General features: G+C 39.6%; 1 protein-coding gene across 2 annotated transcripts in view; it reads left to right on the forward strand.

Annotated features, from left to right (window-relative positions):
• Positions 1–733: 733 nt before the first annotated feature.
• LOC130568171 (leucine-rich repeat transmembrane neuronal protein 4) overlaps positions 734–11,193 on the forward strand; it is a 94,534-nt gene continuing 84,074 nt past the window's right edge. The window contains exons 1-2 of one of the 2 annotated variants that reach the window (XM_057356868.1): positions 734–1,389; positions 7,629–9,169. In XM_057356868.1, coding sequence (XP_057212851.1) covers positions 1,386–1,389; positions 7,629–9,169 — 1,545 coding nt within the window. In that variant the 5' untranslated portion in view covers positions 734–1,385. Of the gene's footprint in view, positions 1,390–7,628; positions 9,220–11,193 lie in introns of both variants that reach the window. The other variant, XM_057356869.1, reaches the window with a different exon arrangement.

Consider the following 11,193-nt stretch of genomic DNA (forward strand, 5'->3'; position numbering starts at 1 on the left):
AGCGTTCAGTTTCTTGCACGGATCAATTGACTCGCTTTATAAGACGCTAATTTAACGTCACAAGGGGTAGGGATTACTTTTGTGTTGAATGTATTTGCGGTTTTTACTTTTATTGATTTAACTTTAATTAGTTCAACCAAATATCTTCAGAATATCTTCTTGAAAAAACAATGCCACCCACATCTCGATGTACTGGAGGACTGTGGGTGAGTAAATTAGTAGCAATTTTTGGGTAAAGTAACGCATTAAGGAATATAAAATACAAGACAATATCCATTTTAATTTAATATCATGAAAAGGCACAAACACTGGATGCAATATTTGTGTGCATGTTTTAATCATGGCCTATAAGTAACAGCAACAAAAACAGTATAAAAGGAACAAAACGCAATAAATAACAGAAAAGAAATGAGAATATGGTAAAAAAAAAACTGGCCCGCATCCTATATTTATAGGCTACTTTTGGAATCCGGCCCTCAAAGAAAAGTAGTTGAAGATCCCTGATCTACAGCATACATGTAGCTAATGCTTAATCTCTTATTCTAAGAAGACATCATTAATCACGTGAACCTCCATAACTGCATTTACTCCATGTTAATATTTTATGTCGTCATTTCAAAAAAGAATTTAGTAATACCCATTCTCCCTATTTACCGGCAGGAATCTAAATAGGGGTGCATATTCCTTCTTTCTCACCAGAAGAGGGCAATCCGATGCATCGCACTTGCAAAAGAAGGTTAAGCAATAGTGTGACTGCACCAGTGCTGAGTGCATCTCACATACACACAGGCTCTTCTGAAAACCCCCTTTTTGTTACAGATGTTCGAAGAAAGAACAGCAACCTAACTGTGGCTTACAGACTGCACTATTTGTGAGCTCCTCAAAGATCAGCAGATATCTGGAATACATCACTCATTCTGCGCACAGCTTTCCATCCACAGCCTACAGGACATAAAAAGATTTTTGGCTTCCTTGTTTGGCTTTCTTTACAGCTGCGCACCTTATCCGATGGAGCGCTTTTGCGCAAACCTCTGCAAACTTTCCAGCCAAGCGGAGGCTATTTTAATGTAAAGGATATAACTGATACGCACGCGCACGGTCTGGAAATGTTTTGCTTCGGACATTCTCATTAAGCAAATGTCAACGATTGTATATTTTTTCAGAGCTCTTGCGGTTTTCACTTAGACATGTTGCTTAATGGCGCAGCTGCGGGATTGAAATAGCGGTCCTGCTGCCGGAGTTTGCCCGACGTTGCCAACATCTCGGGCACCGCATCTTTGGGCAGGTGCTCCTTTCTGCCTGTGTTAAAAGACGGTGCCATGCGGGATCGGAAATCACACATCGGAGGTCTGTAAAACCCTGCTGGAAATCTGAGTTACGCAGAGATGGGTATGTCTCCATTTATTCTTGAGGCTTCAAATAAGTTGATGTGTTTTGTTTTTGGTCTTTATGCTCTTTTGATACAATTCTGTGTATGTCAGGGATCGCGAAACCCAGTCGTGCCAACCCTGAGACGTGCCATCATTTCTTAAAATAGCAGTGCTGTAAGAATTATATTATAAGAAAGTGCGTTCGAATATGTTTAATGTGCGTAAACGAAGCATTTCTGAAGCTGATGCTTGCAAGACAACTTTCAACATGCATGCGCTCAGACGTCACAGAAGCTGAATGTACAGCATAATATCGCAGTCTATGGCTGTGCATGTATTGTATGATCAACAGGCTGATTCTGTGTGTTTTTTACTGCTGTGATTGAATGACGCTCGTGTTGTTCTGTATAAAACCAACCCATTCTCAAAACGGTGCTGAACTCGCAGCGGTTGTTCATTATTCCGTGCTGCCTTATATGTGCCCTTGTGCAATGCATAGAGGCATCCGACTGAGTAAATGCAATGTTATTCTACAGCACTCCAGGTCTATAGTTATGAGAAACACAAATGTGTGCATTATGTGAAGGATGCGCAAAGCCTGCATATGAAGCCTGCAGATGCTACATTTCTCATTCTTTCAAGAGAAGGAAAAAAACTCTCGACTTTGATTGATGTTTTGAGGCAGATGATCTTGCAATAGTGGAAAGCTGTGATTTACTGTCTGGAAACGTTGATATTTATGCGGTAATTCATGGAAGTGCATAGGTCGTCGTCGTAGTGTGTTGCTTTTAATTGCTTCCCATGTTTCTTCTGGTAAATTGGAAGAGGTTTGGAGTTTTTCCCACGAGAGATTCCTTTAAAATCATTCCGTTCACATGGTTAAGTTGAGGGTCCCCCATCATAAATAATCATAATCAGATCATAAATAATACTATACCCCCTCCCCTTTTTTATCAGTAGCCACCCTGCATATTGTATCCTGCATGGAAAAGCTATTCATAGGAAAGAAAGATGACTAATTGAAATTAAATTCTGGTGAAATGCATGGATCGAAATTGCCTTAAGCAAATAATGAAATGTACATTTGACAAACCAACTTGTTTGCTTGTTTGCAAGCTTGTTTGAAAAAATCTGTATTTTTTCAAGATGGCTTGACGTGTTAGTGATTTGATGGGATGCTGTCTGAGCCGATGATGTAGGTGCATGTTGTCTTCTGTGCCTCACAGGTGTGCTGTTTGCTCAGCTCAGTCAGACCCCCATACCTAAAACTGAGATTATAGAACAGTTTGGAGTCAAAATGAGTTCAAGACATTCAGTGGATATCATTGATTGAATCTTGCCTATCCAGGTCATATTTGATCACAAAACCAAAAGAACCTCGGTCAGTCGATTAAAATTCTGTTTACAAATGTTTATATCTCGGTAAAAATTTCACTCGGCACACGATCAGTTTTCAGGATTCCGCTTCATGATGCTGCAAAATGTCTGCCTTAAAGGGATAGTTCACCCAAAAACGAAAAATCTGTCATCATTTACTCACCCTCTTGTCATTTCAAACCTATGGCTTTCTTTCTTTCACAAAAGAAGATTTTTTGAAGAATGTTGATAACCAAACAGCGGTGGCAGCCATTGACCTGTATGGATACAAAACCAATGCAAGTGAATGGCTGCCATCGCTTTTCAGTCAACAACGTTTTTCAAAATATCTTCTTTTGTGTTCTACGGAAGAAAGAAACTCATACAGGTTTGACATAACAAGAGGGTGAGTAAATGATGACAGAATCTTCATATTTGGGTGAACTATCACTAATATTTACCAGAATGAATCTGTTATGATGCGTCACACCTGTCACTCGGTTATGTTGATACTATTGTCCTGTGCTGCTTAAACAAAGCTGTTAAAAATCCACAGCGTGAAGAACAAGTACTCACTGTCATATTCCCATTAAGTACCTTACTGTGATTTTAACACTACAGATGGGATAAGACCCCGATCTAATTCCTCCAGACCCCTCCTCTCCTCTTTATCTACCTGTCTGGCGTTGTGGCAGCAGATGAAAAGACATCTGGACATATGAAGTGTCCTTTATTAAATGCCTAAGAGCTTTCCCGTAAAATAGAGTGGAGTGGCTGTCAAAACAGATAAATGTGGAGAGACGTGGACACTCCGTCAGACAATGAGAAATGGACACTGGAAGTTGCCGTATCTTTTCTCAGGTTTTGTAGTCTGAACTGTGAAGATGGATTCTCGAGTATGATCCGTGCTGTCGGGGGAAATTACAATGTGCGTAATGAAAATATCATTAGTTTGACTTTGATAGGAGGGAGGTAGCCTATAGAAAAAACTTTAGATGTGAAATCTCGTTGTGTTTGGGCTTCGGTCTGAATGTGATTGCGCCGGAGGAGTTCAGTTCTCTGTCAGATTATTTTTGTGTGAGATTAGCGCTGCTGTTTTGGGATTATGTTTTTCCCGTTTACTCGGAGACAAATCACAGATGGGATTATCTTTGAAAAGTTGGCCAACGTTGCGGCGATTTTCTTCAGGGCTCTGGTGGTGTTGTGTATAATTTATGCTTTTCGTTTATCGTGTGAAATGAAGAAAATCGCTTGAGGTCGTACATAATGAGAAGACAATGTTTCAATGTATCTACCCAGGGGATAATTGTGTTGCTCAGATATTGTTCTTTTATATTTTAGCAGACGTAATGGAGTCTTCATATTATTTATGTATGCTAAATGGGTGATGTATGGGTTATCTTTTGGTTTTCAGAAAGATATCAACAATCTTTCAGACTTGCTAATATATCAAAGTCTGCAATGAAGAGTTATTATAGTTTTGATTTCAGTTTTATTCATATTTTTACATTTTTAGTTTTGATAATTTTAGTTAAAGTTTTAGCAATTTTGGTATATGCTGTTGTCATTTTAACTGTTTTTTATGTTTTATGTGGCTATATAAGATTAATTATTTTATTTTAGATTTATTGTAATTTTTGTTTAATATTATAATTTTAGTGCTTTAAATTTATTTCAGTTTATTTTTGAGGGAACAATTTTTCCAATAATTTTTAGATCAATATTTTATTTGATTTTAATGAACAGAAACGTTTTCAAAGTTCTGATTTTAGTAAACTAAAATAGCATTGAGTCACAGAACCCAATATGAACTCAACGTTCCCCTTCAATTCTTCCAAGGCCAGATTACTGTATCTTGCAAGCCTGAGCACAGTTTGAGACAATGTTGAGATCAGTTCTGAAACTCAAGAGAAGACATGTGGGATTATTAAGACGTTTTTCTCAGGAGAAGAATCTGAAATGCTGGAAGATTCGGCTGAAGTCTCTGATTGCTCTTCATTTAACTTCAGTGCACTGCAGAACAATTAAGATTAAAAGGATCTCATTTAGATTTTTTCCCCCGTGGGTATCCATGTGTGATTGCTTCTACCAGAGGAAAGGTTTGGCAGAAACTGTGGCTCTGGGGTCAGGATGTAATCGTGTCTCATAGGGACAGTTTACCCAAAAATGAAAATTATTTTATCATTTACTCACCCTCATAATTCAAATCTGTATGATTGATCATATAATCTGTAAAAGATATTTTGAAGAACGTTGGTAACCACTCAACACTGTCCCTCAATTGACTTCCATCCCACTGTGACATTTCTCAAAATATCTTCTTTTGTGTTCCACCGCAGAAAGAGTCATATACAGGTTCTGAACAATAGGAGGGTGAATAAATGTTGACAAAATGTTATGTTGGTGGCATGATGAATGGGTTTTAAGATCAAGAGCTGGTTTACACGCACTATTTGACTGCATCTCGACTGGCATGCTTTATCATGATGAAATGAAAGCGGCGAAAGGGCAACGTGCGCTTATGCTTTTATGCACGTACACCGAAAAAAAAAATGGAAGCTTTCTGGTTTGGTGGTTTAGTACGTAAAGCGTGAGGGTGACCATAGGCACTACAATGTGAGAGTTAATTAAAACTTTCAGGATTTGCATGCAAGCCCTTTTGGGTTTTGCCGTTGCTTGTGCACCTTTGCGTGACTTGCTGTGATCTTGCCGAAGGTGTTGTGTGTCGCTGGTAATATGGCAGCGAGCAAATTGATTAACCCGCCCCTCTTTTTCTAATTAGGCAGCACTGCTCCTCCCAAGTGATCTCCTGCACAAATCTAAAGGCTGGGATTATTTACACTGCCCCGAATGAAGACCAAAAGATAATAAAACACATACACAGCCGCAGAAAAAATTAAGAGACCATTTTAAAATTATTTTCAGTTTTTCTGAATTAACTATTTATAGGTATGTGTTTAGGTAAAATGATTGTTTTTGTTTAATTCTGTCTAATTTCAAATATAATGTTTGTATTTGCATTTATTTGCAGAAAATGAAAACTGGAGGAACAGGTCAAAATAACATAAAAGATGCTCTGTATTTTTCAGACCTCAAATACTGCAAAGAAAACAAGTTCATATTCACTTTTAAGTAATACAACAGTAATATTTCTACATGTATTTAGGAAAAGTTCAAACATTATTTTTATAACATAGACTTTATCACTCCTGAGGTTTGAATTTGTTGAAATTCAACAGACATTTTTCCACAATTTTTCTATTTGAAATTTGTGAGAAATATCGTTAGCAGTTAAACAAAAATGATTATTTTACCTAAACACATGAATAGTTAATTCAGAAAAAATGAAAACAATTTTGAAGTGGTCAATTTATCTTTACCCAGAAATCCCTCACCAGCACAGAAGAGCACTTTGGCAGAAAACTGTCTGTTTATACAATCTCAGTGTGGAGTTAATATGTATTTATAAATCTCTCTGTATGTAGTGTTATACTCTCACATTGTGAATTTACAAGCAGTGGAAACCAGAACTCATAGGAACATTTTTACTCTTGAAAAATAGGCCTTAAAAGTACAGAACCATAAATCAGCTACACTAACCCTCAACAGATCTTTAGACTCTTTGAGTCTGAGTCTAGGGACAGTGTTTGTTTCTCATTATTCGATGAATTCGAAGGCAATTTGCAAAACCCAAGAGATTGTGCCGCAGATAACAGGTTTCTCTGCTGGCCTACGCCGTGTCTCCAAGACTATTAGATTAGCCGGTTTCATTCAATTGACCTACACCAAATGTTTAGATTAGATCTAGAAGCCAGTAAACAGCAGTTGGGCCGGATGATTTAAACGCATTGCTGCTCAATGCTGCACTCAACATTGTAGATTTATATAATTACTTTTATATTTACTCAATAGTTGTAATGTGATTAAAGGTTCAGACGGTAAGCCTTTGTGCTGGCCACTCAAGATAAACCAATAAAGTTTTTGCTCCAAAGACAGCAGAGAGAAACGTTTATCAACTTTGGCACAGCCTTTAGCTTGCAAACCGTCCCAATTCTGCCCAACATGATAAAGCGCCCTTAGATATCAGAGACATTGAACAACTTCAATTTCCATTGTCAGTCCTCCTCATTGGTTATCAAAGATTTGTGTGATTTTATTTTTTAAAAGCATTGTTCTTATTTGACATCCAAGTTTGTTGGGCACTGCATCCAATTCAATTGGGTTTGTTGATTTTTTCTTAGTTTTGAAGAACCTAACATTTGCATAAAAATACAGAGATGGCGTTCTCTCTTGTATATTGTGTCGTCTTTTCTTCTGCGTCTTACCATAAGGGATACATGAATATTATTTTTTAGAGATTTGCTATTTTATTTATATATTGTTGAGATTCCTCAGTCTAATGTTTTTCTGTTATGGCGTCAACACTGTTACTGAACAGACCTTGAAGGGGTGTGATACGTTTTTAACAGCCTTATTTGAATTAAGTTGCAGTACGGGTTTATTTTTTGCTTCAAGGTAAAGGTGTACACTTGCTTTCATTTTTAATTAAACCACATGAACTCATTACGCAAAGAAAAAAACTGACATTTTTAGGAATGCCAAATACGGTTCTAGATAAACGATTTGCATAGTAATCACATTATTGCAAAATGAAGTGGAGGAAAACAAAATTCTGACCTGAAGCAACACTAACCACCTACCTATAAGATACAGCAAAGTAAACATTTACTTCATTAAAGACTGAGGTATTTAGTAAACCCCGAAACCCTGAATTTACTTCTGTTCAGTTTTTGATGTACAAATGCTTACAAACGATACAAATTAAACTCAAAATGCCATGGTGTTAAATAAGTTAGTACGATAGGCGTTGACCAAATCTTTTTTTTGTGTTTTGTGATGCAGGATCCCTGGTGAGATCGCGCTGGCTTATGATCCCCCTGCTTGTGCAGGCTTGGCTGTTGGCTTCCCAAGGCCGAGTCCGAGAGAAACCATGTCCCAGAAGCTGCCGGTGCGACGGCAAAATAGTGTACTGCGAGTCGAATGCCTTCCGTGACGTGCCAAAGAATGTATCGGTGGGATGCCAGGGCCTCTCTCTGCGTTACAACAGCTTGGTGAATCTTCGGGCCGGTCAGTTTGCTAGCCTCAGCCAGTTGGTTTGGCTGTACCTGGACCATAACTACATTAACGCTGTGGACAGACAAGCGTTTCAGGGCGTACGAAGGCTGAAAGAATTAATCCTCAGCTCCAACAAGATCACGCATTTGGAAAACAGCACGTTTCATTCGATTCCCAACCTGCGTAATCTGGACCTCTCTTACAACAAATTGCAAGTCATGCAGCCTAATCAGTTTCAAGGCTTGCGCAAACTGTTGAGTCTCCACGTTAGATCCAATTCCCTCAAGACGATTCCCATGCGAGTGTTTCAGGATTGTCGAAACCTAGAGTTTCTCGATTTGGGCTATAATCGACTGAGGAGTCTCACCCGTAACGCGTTTGCGGGACTCCTCAAACTGACTGAGTTACACTTGGAGCACAACCAATTCTCAAAGATCAATTTTTCTCATTTCCCACGGCTGAACAATCTCCGGGCTTTGTATCTGCAGTGGAATCGAATAAAGTCAATAACCCAAGGAATTACATGGACCTGGACTTCATTGCAAAAGCTGGATCTCTCCGGGAACGACCTGCAGGTGTTGGATCCCAGCATTTTCCAGTGTCTCCCCAATTTGCAGACTCTTAATCTGGACTCCAACAAGCTTAGTAATGTGTCTCAAGAGGCCATAGCAGCTTGGATCTCTCTCACCACAATCAGTCTGGCGGGTAACGTTTGGGAATGCAGTCCCAGCTTGTGCCCCCTTGTGGCGTGGCTGAGAAACTTCAAGGGGAACAAAGAGACCACCATGATTTGTGCTGGACCAAAGGAGGTGCAGGGTGAGAAGGTTATCGAGGCTGTCGAAAACTATGGATTCTGTAAGACGACCCCCACTCCTCTCCTTCCAATGTCCTCCACTGTAAACTCTCAATCCAAACCGGGACGTCAACCCCAGCCAACCATGTTCAGGGTGAACGAGAAGGTAACACGCCACAGTCCCGTCGCTCCTTTCCCGACGGTCGGGTCCCCACCTGCTCCTGAACAAGACTTCGAGCATGTTTCCTTTCACAAGATAATAGCCGGTAGCGTCGCCCTCTTCTTATCTGTGGCCATGATCTTGCTAGTCATCTACGTCTCCTGGAAGCGTTACCCCAGCAGCATGAAACAACTGCAGCAGCATTCCATGGTGCGAAAACGCCGGAAAAAGGCACGAGAGACGGAGCGCACCCTCAGCTCCCCGCTACAGGAATATTATGTGGACTACAAACCCACAAACTCTGAGACCATGGACGTACTGGTCAATGGGACAGGACCCTGTACCTACACCATCTCCGGCTCCCGAGAATGTGAGGTATGATCCGTCGCCCTCCTAAAAACCATTACCACTGCTGGGAACAAGAGGTAAATGTCCAGTCAATGTGAGGCAAAAAATTGTGTTGTGCCCCATTCCTTTCTGCCGCTAGCTGTTCTCCTCCAGTGGGTAGGAAACATGGGTCAGTGCATGGCAACTTGAGTTTGGAGACATTTTTAAAGTAAAGTTTTGTTTGTAAGTCCAAAGCACCTTTTTGAACATTTCTGAGTGGTTCTTCAGGAACACATCACCGATTGGCTGACAGAAAGCGTGTACTTTCAAACATTACATCAAGTCTCTATGCATTGGTCTTTTCCTATCCCGTGTGTGTTTTTGCATTAGTGTCAGCACGCAATGCCCTGGGCACATGGATGCTGAGTCAGACGAATTGTGTTGGCGTGTTTTAAGAAAGGAAAGAGGCTGGATGTAAGGTTGTAATGAAATGTAAGAGCTAATGTACTGGTGTGGATCCAAGATAAATATTTGACTCATTTTCGATTCAAGGTAGCAGTGACCGGATTATTGAAGGGTCAGGGAGATTTTCCTTAATCACGCACTTTGTCAGACAAATCACCATTTCAGGACGTAATTAAAGACACACATGGCTGATCCTTGAGCGTGATCTGGCCACATGGCTGCTTGTGATGCGAAAAGGATCTGGTAAATGATGGGATGCTAGACAAAGGTCTGTGCATGCCCGTGAAATCTGATGTGACGTAGGTTTAGACATGGTGGAGCTTGAGAAAAGAAACAAAGCCTTTTGCCATGAACTTCATGGGAATCAAAGAACACATACAACGCAAATTATTTTTCCACTCAAGCAGTAAAGCAAAAAGCAAAGGCAATCTTCATGGCTGAAATTCATTTGGTGTGCCGTTTTAATTATTTTAGCCTTTTACTAACGGTCATATTGAATACCGTCTCCATTTTGAATTCTGTCACATTTGTTTACATTGTTTGAAATGTAAGGAGCTCCGCGGGCGGCCACACTTGCGGGAGCTTCATAATTTCTTCTTGTTTTATTGATTCAGTGGATTGTAGGTAAATCCATATTGTAGGCAGTTATATTTCCATTTAAATAATGAGCCGGCCCAAGGGGGTGCGTTTGAAAGGATTCCACAGCTCTGAAATATGAAACAAGATGGTTTCCAGGCAGCTTTACGCAGGAAATAATGACGAAATGTCATGCGAAACAAGGTCAACGGGAATAATTGTTGGGGTAAATTAATGAAATTAACAAATAAATGTCATTTGCAAGCATTTGACTGCGAGGCTTGGAGATTTATTTAAACATGTTATGGTGATTGTCTTTGCTTTCGCTGCGGTGATGGGGAATATTTCACATCAAAGCTTTGCTGCTCCGCTTGTGTGTGTTGTGCAGTGTTGATCCATTTGCTTCATGGTGTTTTTGTTGTTAACATCCATCATGTCCTTTTCCCCCTGTGTTGCCCCCTGGTGATGTGTTTTTCTGCTTTTGGATGATTGTAAAAACATTTTTTTTCCAACTCTAGAAATGAACTCTGCATTTCAACTTTGCATATTTATAACCCACAAGTAACCCTCATGGTTAATGTATAACACACAGGGAAATTGGGTGACTTTTTTCCGCGTGAAAAGCGTGTGACCTCTTGTAAATCACTTGTACTGTATTACCAGTTGCTTGGTTACCAGGAAGGAAAACAATATTTTATGCACAGTACTTTATCATCTATACTATACTAGAACACAAATTATGACTTTTTCTGTAATGTTATTTAGTGTACTGTAGCGAATGGTCTTTTAAACATTGACCTGTCATGCTGTTTGTTTGTATTACTTTTTATCTTTGATTTTTGTTAGTATAGTTTATGTATATGTCTATAACCATCGAAGACATATACTCTAATCATATATTCTACTCAACTAGAAATCTGACAGTGGCTGCATCACACTTGGGTCAGTTTGTCATTTATAACTTTGTGTTTGTGTTTAATTAGAGAGAGAGAGAGAGAGAGAGAGAGAGAGAGAGAGAGAGAGAGAGAGAG

The sequence above is a fragment of the Triplophysa rosa genome, linkage group LG17 (genome assembly GCF_024868665.1).
Source record: "Triplophysa rosa linkage group LG17, Trosa_1v2, whole genome shotgun sequence".
NCBI lineage: Eukaryota > Metazoa > Chordata > Actinopteri > Cypriniformes > Nemacheilidae > Triplophysa > Triplophysa rosa.